General features: G+C 42.4%; 2 protein-coding genes across 4 annotated transcripts in view; one reads left to right on the forward strand and one right to left on the reverse strand.

The window, feature by feature from the left end:
- The window catches only part of pomt2 (protein-O-mannosyltransferase 2), a 303,990-nt gene that overhangs the window by 123,116 nt on the left and 168,799 nt on the right, over nucleotides 1–12,075 (forward strand). For both annotated transcript variants that reach the window (XM_073039121.1, XM_073039122.1), the window contains one exon: nucleotides 8,824–8,930. In XM_073039121.1, coding sequence (XP_072895222.1) covers nucleotides 8,824–8,930 — 107 coding nt within the window. The remainder of the gene's footprint in view (nucleotides 1–8,823; nucleotides 8,931–12,075) is intronic.
- The window catches only part of tmem63c (transmembrane protein 63C), a 616,893-nt gene continuing 613,670 nt past the window's right edge, over nucleotides 8,853–12,075 (reverse strand). The window contains exon 22 of one of the 2 annotated variants that reach the window (XM_073039119.1): nucleotides 8,853–9,372. In XM_073039119.1, coding sequence (XP_072895220.1) covers nucleotides 9,293–9,372 — 80 coding nt within the window. In that variant the 3' untranslated portion in view covers nucleotides 8,853–9,292. The remainder of the gene's footprint in view (nucleotides 9,373–12,075) is intronic. The other variant, XM_073039117.1, reaches the window with a different exon arrangement.

The raw sequence follows: 12,075 nt of genomic DNA on the forward strand, positions 1-12,075 counted from the left end.
ATCTCCTCTGTACCTACTCCCCAGCACCTTAAACCCGTGCCCTCTTGTGGCAGCCATTTCAGCCCTGGGAAAAAGCCTCTGACTATCCACACAATCAATGCCTCTCATCATCTTATACACCTCTGTCAGGTCACCTCTCATCCTCCGTCGCTCCAAGGAGAGAAGGCCGAGTTCACTCAACCTATTCTCATTAGGCATGCTCCCCAATCCAGGCAACATCCTTGTAAATCTCCTTTGCATTCTTTCTATGGCTTCCACATCCTTCCTGTAGTGAGTCAACCAAAACTGAGCACAGTACTCCAAGTGGGGTCTGACCAGGGTCCTATATAGCTGTAACATCACCTCTTGGCTCCTAAATTCATTTCCATGATTAATGAAGGCCAATACACCGTGTGCCTTCTTAAAGACAGAGTCAACTTGTGCAGCTGCTTTGAGCATCCTATGGACTCGGACCCCAAGATCTCTCTGATCCTCCACACTGCCAAGAGTCTTACCATTAATACTATATTCTGTTGTCATATTTGACCTACCAAAACGAACCACTTCACACTTAACTGGGTTGAACTGCATCTTCCATCCTTGAATCCTATCAATGTCCCGCGGTAACCTCTGACAGCCCTCTACACTATCCACAACACCCCCAACCTTTGTGTCATCAGCTAACTTACTAACCCATCCCTCCACTTCCTCATCCAGGTCATTTATAAAAATCACGAAGAGAAGGGTTCCCAGAACAGATCCCTGAGGCACTTAACTGGTGACCGACCTCCATGCAGAATATGACCTGTCTACAACCACACTTTGCCTTCTGTGGGCAAGCCAGTTCTGGATCCACAAAGCAATGTCTCCTTGGATCTCATGCCTCCTTACTTTCTCAATAAGCCTTGCATGGGGTACCTCATCAAATGTCTTGCTAAAATCCATATACATTACATCTACTGCTCTTCCTTCATCAATGTATTTGCTCAAAAAATTCAGTCAGACTTGTAAGGCACAACCTGCCCTTGACAAAACCATGCTGACTATTCCTAATCATATTATACCTCTCCAAATATTCATAAATCCTTCCTCTCAGGATCTTCTCCATCAACTTACCAACGACTGAAGTAAGACTCACTGGTCTATAATTTCCTGGGCTATCCCTACTCCCGTTCTTAAATAAGGGAACAACAACTGCAACACTCCAATCCTCTGGAACCTCTCCCATCCCCATTGATTACGCTGAGATCATTGCCAGAGGCTCAGCAATCTCCTCCCTCGCCTCCCACAGTAGCCTGGGGTACATCTCATCTGGTCCTGGCAACTTATCCAACTTGATGCTTTCCAAAAGTTCCAGCACATCTCTCTTAATATTTTTTGTTCAAGTTTTTCAGTCCGCTGCAAGTCATCCCTACAATCACCAAGATCCTTTTCCATAGTGAATACTAAAGTAAAGTATTCATTAAGTACCTCTGCTATTTCCTCTGGTTCCATACACACTTTCCCACTGTCACACTTGATAGGTCCTATTCTTTCACGTCTTACCTTCTTGCTCTTCACATACTTGAGGAATGCCTTGGCGAGGCCTTTTATTCAACACTTTCGTAGAATGTAATCTGACCTTTTCAGATTATTTTATTCATTAGCTTGAGTAGAGGAGCGGAGTTAACGACATTAAAGATTTTATTTGATATAATTGAATAGCCTAGCTTTGTTTAGTTTTGTCTCAGTTTGGTTTAATTTAGTTTTTTTAAATTTAAATTTGGGTATTTTTTCCCATCTTTTTATTTTTTTTATTTTGGCTATCAACAAGGGTTTGGGAGGTCAATTATATTGGTGCTATTTATAGCTTTTTTTTCCTATGTCAATTATCAGCAATGTAATCTCAATCCCTTTATACTATTATGGTTATTATGTATTTACTTCTGAAAAACTTAATAAAAAGATTGAAAAAGAAAGAAAAAGAGGAATGCCTTGGGGGTTTTCCTTAATCCTGCCCACCAAGGCCTTCTGATGGCCCCTTCTGCCTCTCCAAATTTCCTTCTTAAGCTCCTTCCTGTTAGCTTTATAATCTTCTATATCTCTAAAATTACCTATCTCTCTGTACCTTTTGTAAGCTTTTCTTTTCTTCTTGACTAGATGTTGTACTGCCTTTGTACACCATGGTTCCTGTACCTTACCATAACTTCCCTGTCTCATTGGAACGTACCTACGCAGAACTTCGCACAAATATCCCCTGAACATTTGCCATATTTCTTCCGTACCTTTCCCTGAGAACATCTGTTCCCAATTTAAGTTCCAATTTCCTGCCCGATAGCCTCATAATTCCCCTTACTCCAATTAAACTCTTCTGTAAGTTGTCTGTTCCTATCTCTCTCCAATGCTATTGTAAAGGAGATAGAATTTTGATTACTATCTCCAAAATGCTGTCCCACTGAATGATCTGACACCTGATCAGGTTCATTTCCCAATGCCAAATCAAGTACAGCTTCTCCTCTTGTAGGCTTATCTACATATTGTGTCAAGAAACCTTCCTGAACACATGTAACAAGCTCCACCCTATCTAAACCCCTTGCTCTAGGGAGGTGCCAATCGATATTTGGGAAATTAAAATCTCCCATCGTGACAACTCTGTTATTATCACACCTTTCCAGGGATCTGTTTCCCTATCTGTTCCTCGAATTCTCTGTTACTTTTGGGCGGTCTATAAAAAACACCCAGTAAAGTTATTGACCCCTTCCTGGTCCTAACCTCTACCCACAGAGACTCCATAGACAATCCCTCCAGGGCGTTCATCTTTTCTGCAGCCGTCACACTATCTCTGATCAACAGTTCCACGCCCCACCTCTTTTGCCTCCCTCCCTGTCCTTTCTGAAACATCTAAAACCCGGAACTTGAAGTAACCATTCCTGTCCCTGAGCCGTTCAAGTCTCTGTAATGGCCACCACATCATAGCTCCAAGTACTGATCTACGGTCTAAGCTCATTCGCTTTGTTTACAATACTCCATGCGTTAAAATAGATACATCTCAAACCGTCAGTCTGAGCGCGTCCCTTATGTATCACCTGCCTATCCTCCCTCACACACTGTCTCCAAACTTTCTCTATTTGTGAGCCAGCCACCTCTTCCCCAGTATCTCCAGTTCAGTTTCCACCCCCCACAATTCTAGTTTAAACTCTTCCCAGTAGCCTTAGCAAACCTCCCTGCCAGGATATTAGTCCCCCTGGGATTCAAGTGCAACCTGTCCTTTTTGTACAGGTCACACCTGCCCCAAAAGAGGTCCCAATGATTCAGAAATCTGAATCCCTGCCTCCTGCTCCAATCCCTCAGCCATACATTTATCCTCCACCTCATTCTATTCCTGTACACACTGTCGCGTGGCACAGGCAGTTATCCCAAGATGAGTGCCTTTTTTCAACTTCCATCTTAACTCCCTGCAGTATTTTTCAGGACCTCTTCCTTTTCCTAGCTATGTCATTGGTATGAATATGTACCACAACCTCTGGTTATTGTCCCTCCCACTGCAGGATATCATGGATGCAATCTGAAACATCTTGGACCCTAGTATCTGGGAGGCAGTTTCATCCTAGTACCATCCGAGTTTCCTTCCTGCGTCGACAGAATCGCCTGTCTGATCTCCTAACTATAGAAAAGAAAAGCTTACAAAAGATTCAAAAAACTAGTTAAGGATAGAGATCTAGAAGATTATAAGACTAGCAGGAAGGAGCTTAAGAATGAAATTAGGAAAGCCAGAAGGGGCCATGAGAAGACCTTGGCGAGCAGGTTTAAGGAGAACCCCAAGGCATTCTACAAGTATGTGAAGAGCAAGAGGATAAGAGGTGAGAGAATAGGACCAATCAAGTGTGACAGTGGAAAAGTGTGTATGGATCTGGAGGAGATAGCGGAGGTACTTACATTGCTTCAGTATTCACTATGGAAAAGGACCATGGCGATTATAGGGATGACTTACAGCGGACTGAAAAGCTTGAGCATAAGGACATTAAGAAAGTGGATGTGCTGGAGCTTTTGGAAACCATCAAGTTGGATAAGTGACCGGGACCAGATGAGATATACCCCAGGCTACTGTGGCAGGTGAGGGAGGAAATTGCTGAGCCTCTGACAATGATTTTTTGCATCGTCAATGGAGACGGGAGTGGTTGGTAAATTGATGGTGAAGAGCGTGAGAGGCAGGATTTATGAACATTTGAAGATGCATAATAAGATTAGGAATAGTCAGCGTGGCTTTGTCACAGGCAGTTTGTTCCTTATGAGCCTGATTGAAACTTTTGAGAATGTGACTAAACACAAAGATGAAGGTAGAGCAGTGGATGTAGTGTATATGGATTTCAGCAAGGCATTTGACAAGGTACCCCATACAAGGCTTATTGAGAAAGTAAGGAGGCATGGGATCTAAGGGGACCTTGCTTTGTGGATCTAGAATTGGCTTATCCTTCGAAGGCAAAGTCATTGTGGATGGGTCATATTCTGTATGGAGGCTGGTGTCCAGTGGTGTGCCTCAGGGATCTGTTCTGGGACCCTTTCTCTTTGTGATTTTTTAAAAATGACCTGTATGTGGAAGTGTGGGGATGGATTAGTAAATTTGCTGATGACATAAAGGTTGGGGGTGTTGTGGATTGTGTGGAAGGGCTGTCAGAGTTTGAACGGGGCATTGATAGGTTGCAGAACTGGGCTGAGAAGTGGCAGATGGAATTCAACTCAGATAAGTATGAGGTGGTTCATTTTGGTAGGTCAAATATGATGGCAGAATATAGTATTAATGGTAATACTCTTGGCAGTGTGGAGGATCAGAGGGATCTTGAGGTCCGAGTCTATAGGACACTCAGAGCTGCAATGCAGGTTGACTCTGTGGTTAAGAAGGTATACAGGGCATTGGCCTTCATCAAATGTGGGATTGCATTTAAGAGCCAAGAGGTATTGTTACAGCTTTAGAGGACCCTGGTCAGGCCCCACTTGGAGTACTGTGCTTAGTTCTGGCCACCTCACTACAGGAAGAATGTGGAAACCACAGAAAGGGTGCAGAGGAGATTTACCAGGATGTTGCCTGGATTGGGGAGCATGCCTTATGAGAATATGTTGAGTGAACTTGTCCTTTTCTCCTTGGAGCGACGGAGGATAAGAGGTGACCTGATAGAGGTGTGCAAGATGATGAGAGGCATTGATCATGTGGATAGTCAGAGGCATTTTTCCCCAGGGCTGAATGGCTAGCACGAGAGGGCATAGTTTTAAGGTGCACGGTAGTAGGTACAGAGAAGATGTCAGGGGTAAGTTTTTTACTCAGAGTGGTGAGTGCGTGGAATGGGCTGCCTGCGACAGTGGTCGGGTCGGATACGATAGTGCCTCTTAAGAGACTCCTGAATAGGTACATGGAGCTTAGAAAAATATGGGCTATGAGTAACCCTGGGTGATTTCTAAAGTACATGTTTGGAATAGCATCATAGGCCGAATAGCCTGTATTGTGCTGTAGGTTTTTTGTGTTTCTATGAGATCTCTCCTCATCCTTCTGAATTCCAGTGAGTACAGACCCAGAGCTATCAAATGTTCTTTGTTTGAAAACCCTTTCATTCCTGGAATCATCCTTCTAAACCTCCTCTGGACCCTCTCCGATGCCAGCACATCTTTTCTAAGATGAGGGGCCTAGAACTTCAAGTTGAGGCCTCACCAGTGCCTTGTAAAGCTTCAGCATCACATCCTTGCTCTTGTATTCTAGACCTCTTGAAATGAATGCTAACATGGCATTTGCTTTCCTCACCACCGACTTAACTGTAAGGTAACCTTCAGGGTGTACTGCACAAAGACTGCCATGTCCCTCTGCATCTCAGATTCCTGGATTTTCTCCCTGTTTAGAAAATAGTCCATACATTCATGTTTACTACCAAAGTGCATGACCATGCGTTTTCCAACATTGTATTTCATCTGCCACTTTCTTGCCCATTCTCCTAATCCGTTTAAGTCCGTCTGCATCCTACCTGTTTCCTCAACACTACCTGCCCTCCACAAATCTTTGTATCATCTGCAAACCTGGTAACAAAACCTCTGTTACATCATCTAAATTATTTAAATACACATAAAAATGCTTCCAACAGCGACCCCTGCAGAACACCACTAGTCACTGGCAGCCAACCTGAAAAGGATCCTTTTATTACCACTCACTGCCTCCTACCAGTCAGCCAATGCTCTAACCTTGTTAGTAACTTCCTGTAATACTGTGGGATCTTGATCTGGTAAGCAGCCTCATGTGTGGCACCTTGACAAAGACCTTCTTCTGAAAGTCTAAGTACACAGTGTCCACTGCATTCCCTTTATCTATCCTATTTGTAATCTGTTCATAGAATTCCAACAAGTTTGTCAGGCAGGATTTTCCCTGAAGGAAACCAAGCTGATTTTATACTATCTTGTCCTGTGTCACCAAGTACTCCACCTCATCCTTATAACATCTTCCTAACCAGTGAGGTCAGGTTAACTGGTGTATAATTTCCTTTGTGCTGCCTTCCTTCTTTCTTAGAGGGTGGAGTAACGTTTGCAATTTTCCAGTTCTCTGGCACCATGCAAGAGTCCAATGATTTTTGAAAGATCATTTCTAGTGTCACCACAATCTCTAATGCTACCTCTTGCAGAACCCTAGGGTACAATCCCCCTGGTCAGGCGACTAATGTACCTTTAGATCTTTCAGCTTTTTGAGCACCTTCCCTGTTGTACCAGTAACTGTACCCACTTCTCTTCCTTCACACACTCCAACATAAGGCATACTAATAGTGACTTCCATGTTGAAGACTCTGTGTACTCTTCTAGTTCATCAGCCATATCCTTGTCCCGTTATTATTTCTCCTCCCTCATATTCCAGCAGTCCCATACTCACTTTCATTTCTCTTTTACTATCCACTTTGATATTATTTGCTAGCTTGCTTTCACATTTCATCTTTTTAGTTGCTCTCTGTAGGCTTTTAAAAACTTCCCAATCCTCTATCTTCCCACTAATTTTTGATTTGTTGTATGCTTTCTTTTGCTATTACAATAGCTTTGACTTCCCTTGTCAGCCACAGTTGTACTATTTTACCATTTGAGTATTTCTTCATTTTTTGAATACACTTGCCTTGCACCTTCTTCACTTTTCTGAGAAACACACACCATTAATGCTGTGCTGACATCCCTGCCAGCAACTCCTTCCAATTTACTTTGCCCAACTCCTCTCTCATACCACTGTATTTCACTTACTCCACTGAAATACTGCTACATCAGATGTTACTTTCTCCCTATCAGATTTTAAGTTCAGCATAATCATATTGTGATCACTGGTTCCTAAGGGTTCTTTTACCTTAGGCTCCCTAATCACCTCTGGTTCATTCCATAACACCCAATCCAGTATAGCTGATCCCTTAGTATGCTCAATGACAAAATGCTCTAAAAAGCCATCTCATAGGCATTCAACAAACTCACTCTCTTGAGATTCATCACTAACCTGATTTTCCCTATTGACCTGCATGTTAAAATCTCCCATGACTACCTTTTGACTCGCCTTTTCTATTTCTTGCTGTAACCCATGATACGGCTCCCAGCCACTGTTGGGAGGCCTTTATATAACTGCCATCAACATCCTTTTACCCTTACAGTTTCTTTACTCCTCCCACAAGGATTCAACCTCTACCGATTCTTTGTCACATCTTTCTACTGATTTGATGCCATTCTTTAACAGTAGAGTCACACCATCCCCTCTGCTTACCTTCCTATCCTTCTAATATAACATATAACCGTGGAAATTCAGCTCCCAACTACAACCATCCTTCAGCCACGTTTCAGTGATGGCCACACCATCATACCTGGCAATCTGTAAAATTGCAAAAAGATCATCCACCTTATTTCTTATACTACGTGCATTTAGATACAACACCTTGAGTTCCATATTTGCTATCCTTTCTGACTCTGTATCCCTAATGATTTGATACTCAGCCTGTTGGCTGCAACTAAGTCCCATCACCTGCCTGCCCTTCCTGGCAATCTGCCTGCATACTATGTTTACTTTTTTTTTTACCATCCGTCCTTTCCTGAGTCCCTTCACTCTGGTTCCCACTCCCCTACTGAGTTAGTTTAAACCCTCCCCAATACAAGAAAATCTGCAGATGCTGGCGATCCAAAGCAATGCACACAAAATGCTGGAGGAACTTAGCAGGCCAGGTAGCATCTATGGAAAAGACCAAACAGTTCAGAACTGAGGAATGGTCTCGGCATGAAATGTTGACTGTTTCCCCTTTTCCACAGATGCTGCCGCGCCTGCTGACCTCCTCCAGCATTTAATATGTGTTGCCTTAAAGATATGTGCTCATTTTGAACACAGAAAAAAATGATTCTGCAGATGCTGGAAATTCAGAGCAGCACCCAAAACTCTGGAGGAACCCTGCTGGTCAGGCCACATCTAAGGAGAGAATGTAGTGTGGGTATTTGATCGGTGATTATGGGCAATAGTGTGCAGGATGTGCAGAGGTGGGTGAAGGGTTTGATTGTGGGGAATGGCATGCAGGATGTGGCCAAGTGCGTGAGGGGTTGAAAGTGGGGAGTGGTGTGCAGGATGTGTGGAAGTGGGTAAGGGGCTTCAATATCCGCACTGAAGATTGTGTTTTACCCACTTCCTGTGAGTAATCAAAATCAGAAATATCTAACTCACTTGATAAGTGTTCAAATATCCATCATTGAAAACCTGTACGTGGATTTTCACTGTCTAAAAGCTCACACATGTAGAGTGTAATGTTCAATATTTTGGAAGAAATATGGTTTGAAAAGATTATAAAGCCACAGCTGGATTTGTTTGGTTGACTGTATATTTTATTCCAGGTTAAGTTTGGAAAACACTTGCTAGCTCGAATATTGTGCCTCATTCTCCTGCCTCTGATTTTCTACACAACCTTGTTTGCAATTCATTTTACAGTTTTGAATAAAAGGTGAGTTATGATCAACTTTGATCAAACCTATGATCGCACTTAAACTCATTGCCAGTTGAACAGAGTCTTTCTTGAAGTGTTGGCCTGAAATTATGTAGATCAATGGATGAGTGGTTGCTCTTTCATCATCGAGCCTTTCTTCAACTTATGCACTGAGAGTAATACCAGTCTTTTTCCCAAATTGGAGGTCATATGTCCTTTCTCTCTCAGACTTGTTCATATGCCCTCTTGTTTGAAAATGTAAATGTTTTTCAAGTTATAAATGATACAGGAGCTGAAGAAACAATCTTTGCTAGATCAGATAACATTGATGCAGTTTTGCCATTAATTTCTTTTTTAGCTTGAATTTATTTTCTCTAATTTCACACTTGCTGATACATGATGCTGAAGATTAGGGTAAAGATCATTTCTGTATCTCGCTTTACTCTGGTCTTCCCCAAACCTGCAATTACAATACAAGCAAGAAAACTGAGACATTGTGCCATCTTGTTTGTGATCATCACCTCAGAAAATGAAGCAGTTTGTATCTGCACGTCTGACTGTAAAAACTTTCACAGATAGCTGAAGAGAGCAAACATTAACGAGATACGTGTTAGTCCCATGTGGTCACAAATGGGAAAATATTTAATAGAGAGCAAAGAATTGGCAAACCAATTAAATTCATAGTTTAAACACGAGGTAATCTGCAGATGCTGGAAATTCAAACAACAACACACACAAAATGCTGGTAGAACACAGCAGGCCAGGCAGCATTTATAGGGAGAAGCGTTGTCGACGTTTCGGGCCGAGACCCTTCGTTAGGATACATTGAATATCACTTGCCCACTTTCTTCAGATACTGGATTAGTTCCAAAAGTAGCCAATGTAACACCAATATTTTTATTTTTATTTATATTCTTATTTTAAAATATTTTTATTGTTTTAAAAATATTTTTATTTAAAAAGTGCTAGAGAGAGGATAGGTCAAAATCTGGTAAATGTTGATTACAACAGTTTGTGTTCTGGTAAAGACCATAAGACATAGGAGCAGAATTAGGCCATCTGGCCTATCGAGTCTGCTCCGCCATTCAATCATGGCTGATCCTTTTTCTATTTCCTCCTCAACTCCAGTTCCTGGCCTTCTTCCTGTAACCTTTGATGCCATGTCCAATAAAGAATCTATCAATATCTGCATTAAATACACCCAACGACCTGGCCTCCACAGCTGTACATGGCAACAAATTCCACTAGTTCACTGCCCTTTGGCTAAAGAAATTTTTCTGCATCTCTGTTTTGAAAGGGTGCCCCTCTATCCTGAGGCCATGCCCACTTGTCCTAGACTCTCCCACCATGGGAAACATCCTTTCCACATCTACTCTGTTTAGGCCTTTCAACATTTGAAAGGTTTCAATGAGATTCCCCCACTCCCCCATCCTTCTGAATTCCATCGAGTACAGACCTAGAGCCATCAAATGTTCCTCGTATGATAACCCTTTCATTCCTGGAAACATCATTGTGAACCTCCTCTGGAGTCCCTCTAGACAGCCAGCATATCTTTTCTAAGATGAGGGGCCCAAAACTGTTCATAATACTCAAGCAACACACACAAAATACTGGTGGAATGCAGCAGGCCAGGCAGCATCTATAGGAAGAAGTACAGTTGACAATTTGGGCTGAGACCTTTCGTCAGGACTAATGGAAAAAAGAGATAATAAGAGATTTGAATATTCTTTTTTCCGTTAGCCCTGACGAAGGGTCTTGGCCCGAAATGTCGACTATACTTCCTCCTATAGATGCTGCCTGGCTTGCTGCGTTCCACCAGCATTTTGTGTGTGTTGCTTGAATTTCCAGCATCTGCAGATTTCCTTGTGTTTGCGTTCCTAATGCTCAAGGTGAGGCCTCACCAGTGCTTTAAAAAGACACAGCATCACCTCCCTGCTCTTGTATTCTAGACCTCTTGAAATGAATGCTAACATGGCATTTGCCTTCCTCACCACTGACTCAACCTGCAAGTTTACACCACACACTGTCGGAGCAGTGCTGCCAGGATAATCAAGGACAAGACCCACCCAGCCAACACACTTTTTGTCCCACTTCCCTCCGGGAGAAGGTTCAGGAGCATGAAGATTCGTACGGCCAGATTTGGGAACAGCTTCTTTCCAACTGTGCTAAGACTGCTGAGCAGATCCTGTCCCAGATCTGGGCCATACCTTCCAAATATCTGGACCTGACTTGCACTACTGTACTTTCCCTTTTCTATTTTCTAATTATGATTTATAATTTAAATTTTTATTTTATTTACTTCGATTTGTACTTCAGGGAGCGCGAAGCGCAGAAACAAATATCACTGTGATGATTGTATGCTCTAGTATCAATTGTTTGTTGACAATAAAGTAAGTAAAGATAACCCTCAGGATGTTCTGCACAAGGACTCCCAAGTCCCCCTGCATCTCAGATTCCTGGATTTTTTCCCTGTTTAGAAAATAGTCTGCACATTTATTTCTACTACCAAAGTGCATGAACATGCATTTTCCAATATTGTATTTCATTTGCCATTTTCTTGCCTATTCTCCTAATCTGTCTGAGTCCTTCTGCATCTTACCCGTTTCCTCAACACTACCTGCCCACCCCCACCAATCTTTGCATCAAATGCAAACTTGGTAACAAAGCCATCCATTCCATCATCTAAATTATTTATATACAGCAATAAAAAGCAGTGGTCCCAATACCGACCCTTGTGGAACACCACTAGTCACTGGTAGCCAACTAGGAAAGAATCCTTTTATTCCCACTTGCTGCCTCCCACCAATCAGCCAAAGCTCTAACCTTGTTAGTAACTTTCCTTTAATACCATGGGCTCTTAACTTGGTAAGCAGCATTCATGTGTGGCACCTTGACAAAGGCCTTCTTTTGAAATTCTAAGTACACAACCTCCACTGCATCCCCTTTATCTATCCTAATTATAATCTGTTCATAGATTTCCAACAGGTTTGTCAGGCAGGATTTTCCCTGAAGGAAACCATGCTGACTTTGTACTATCTTGTCCTGTGTCACCAAGTACTCCATCACCTCATCCTTAACAATTGACTCTAACGTCTACCCAATCAGCGAGGTCAGGTTAACTGGTGTATATTTTCCTTTCTTTTGCCTTCCCCCTTTCTTAAAG

This window comes from Hemitrygon akajei, chromosome 3 (genome assembly GCF_048418815.1).
Source record: "Hemitrygon akajei chromosome 3, sHemAka1.3, whole genome shotgun sequence".
Classification (NCBI taxonomy): domain Eukaryota; kingdom Metazoa; phylum Chordata; class Chondrichthyes; order Myliobatiformes; family Dasyatidae; genus Hemitrygon; species Hemitrygon akajei.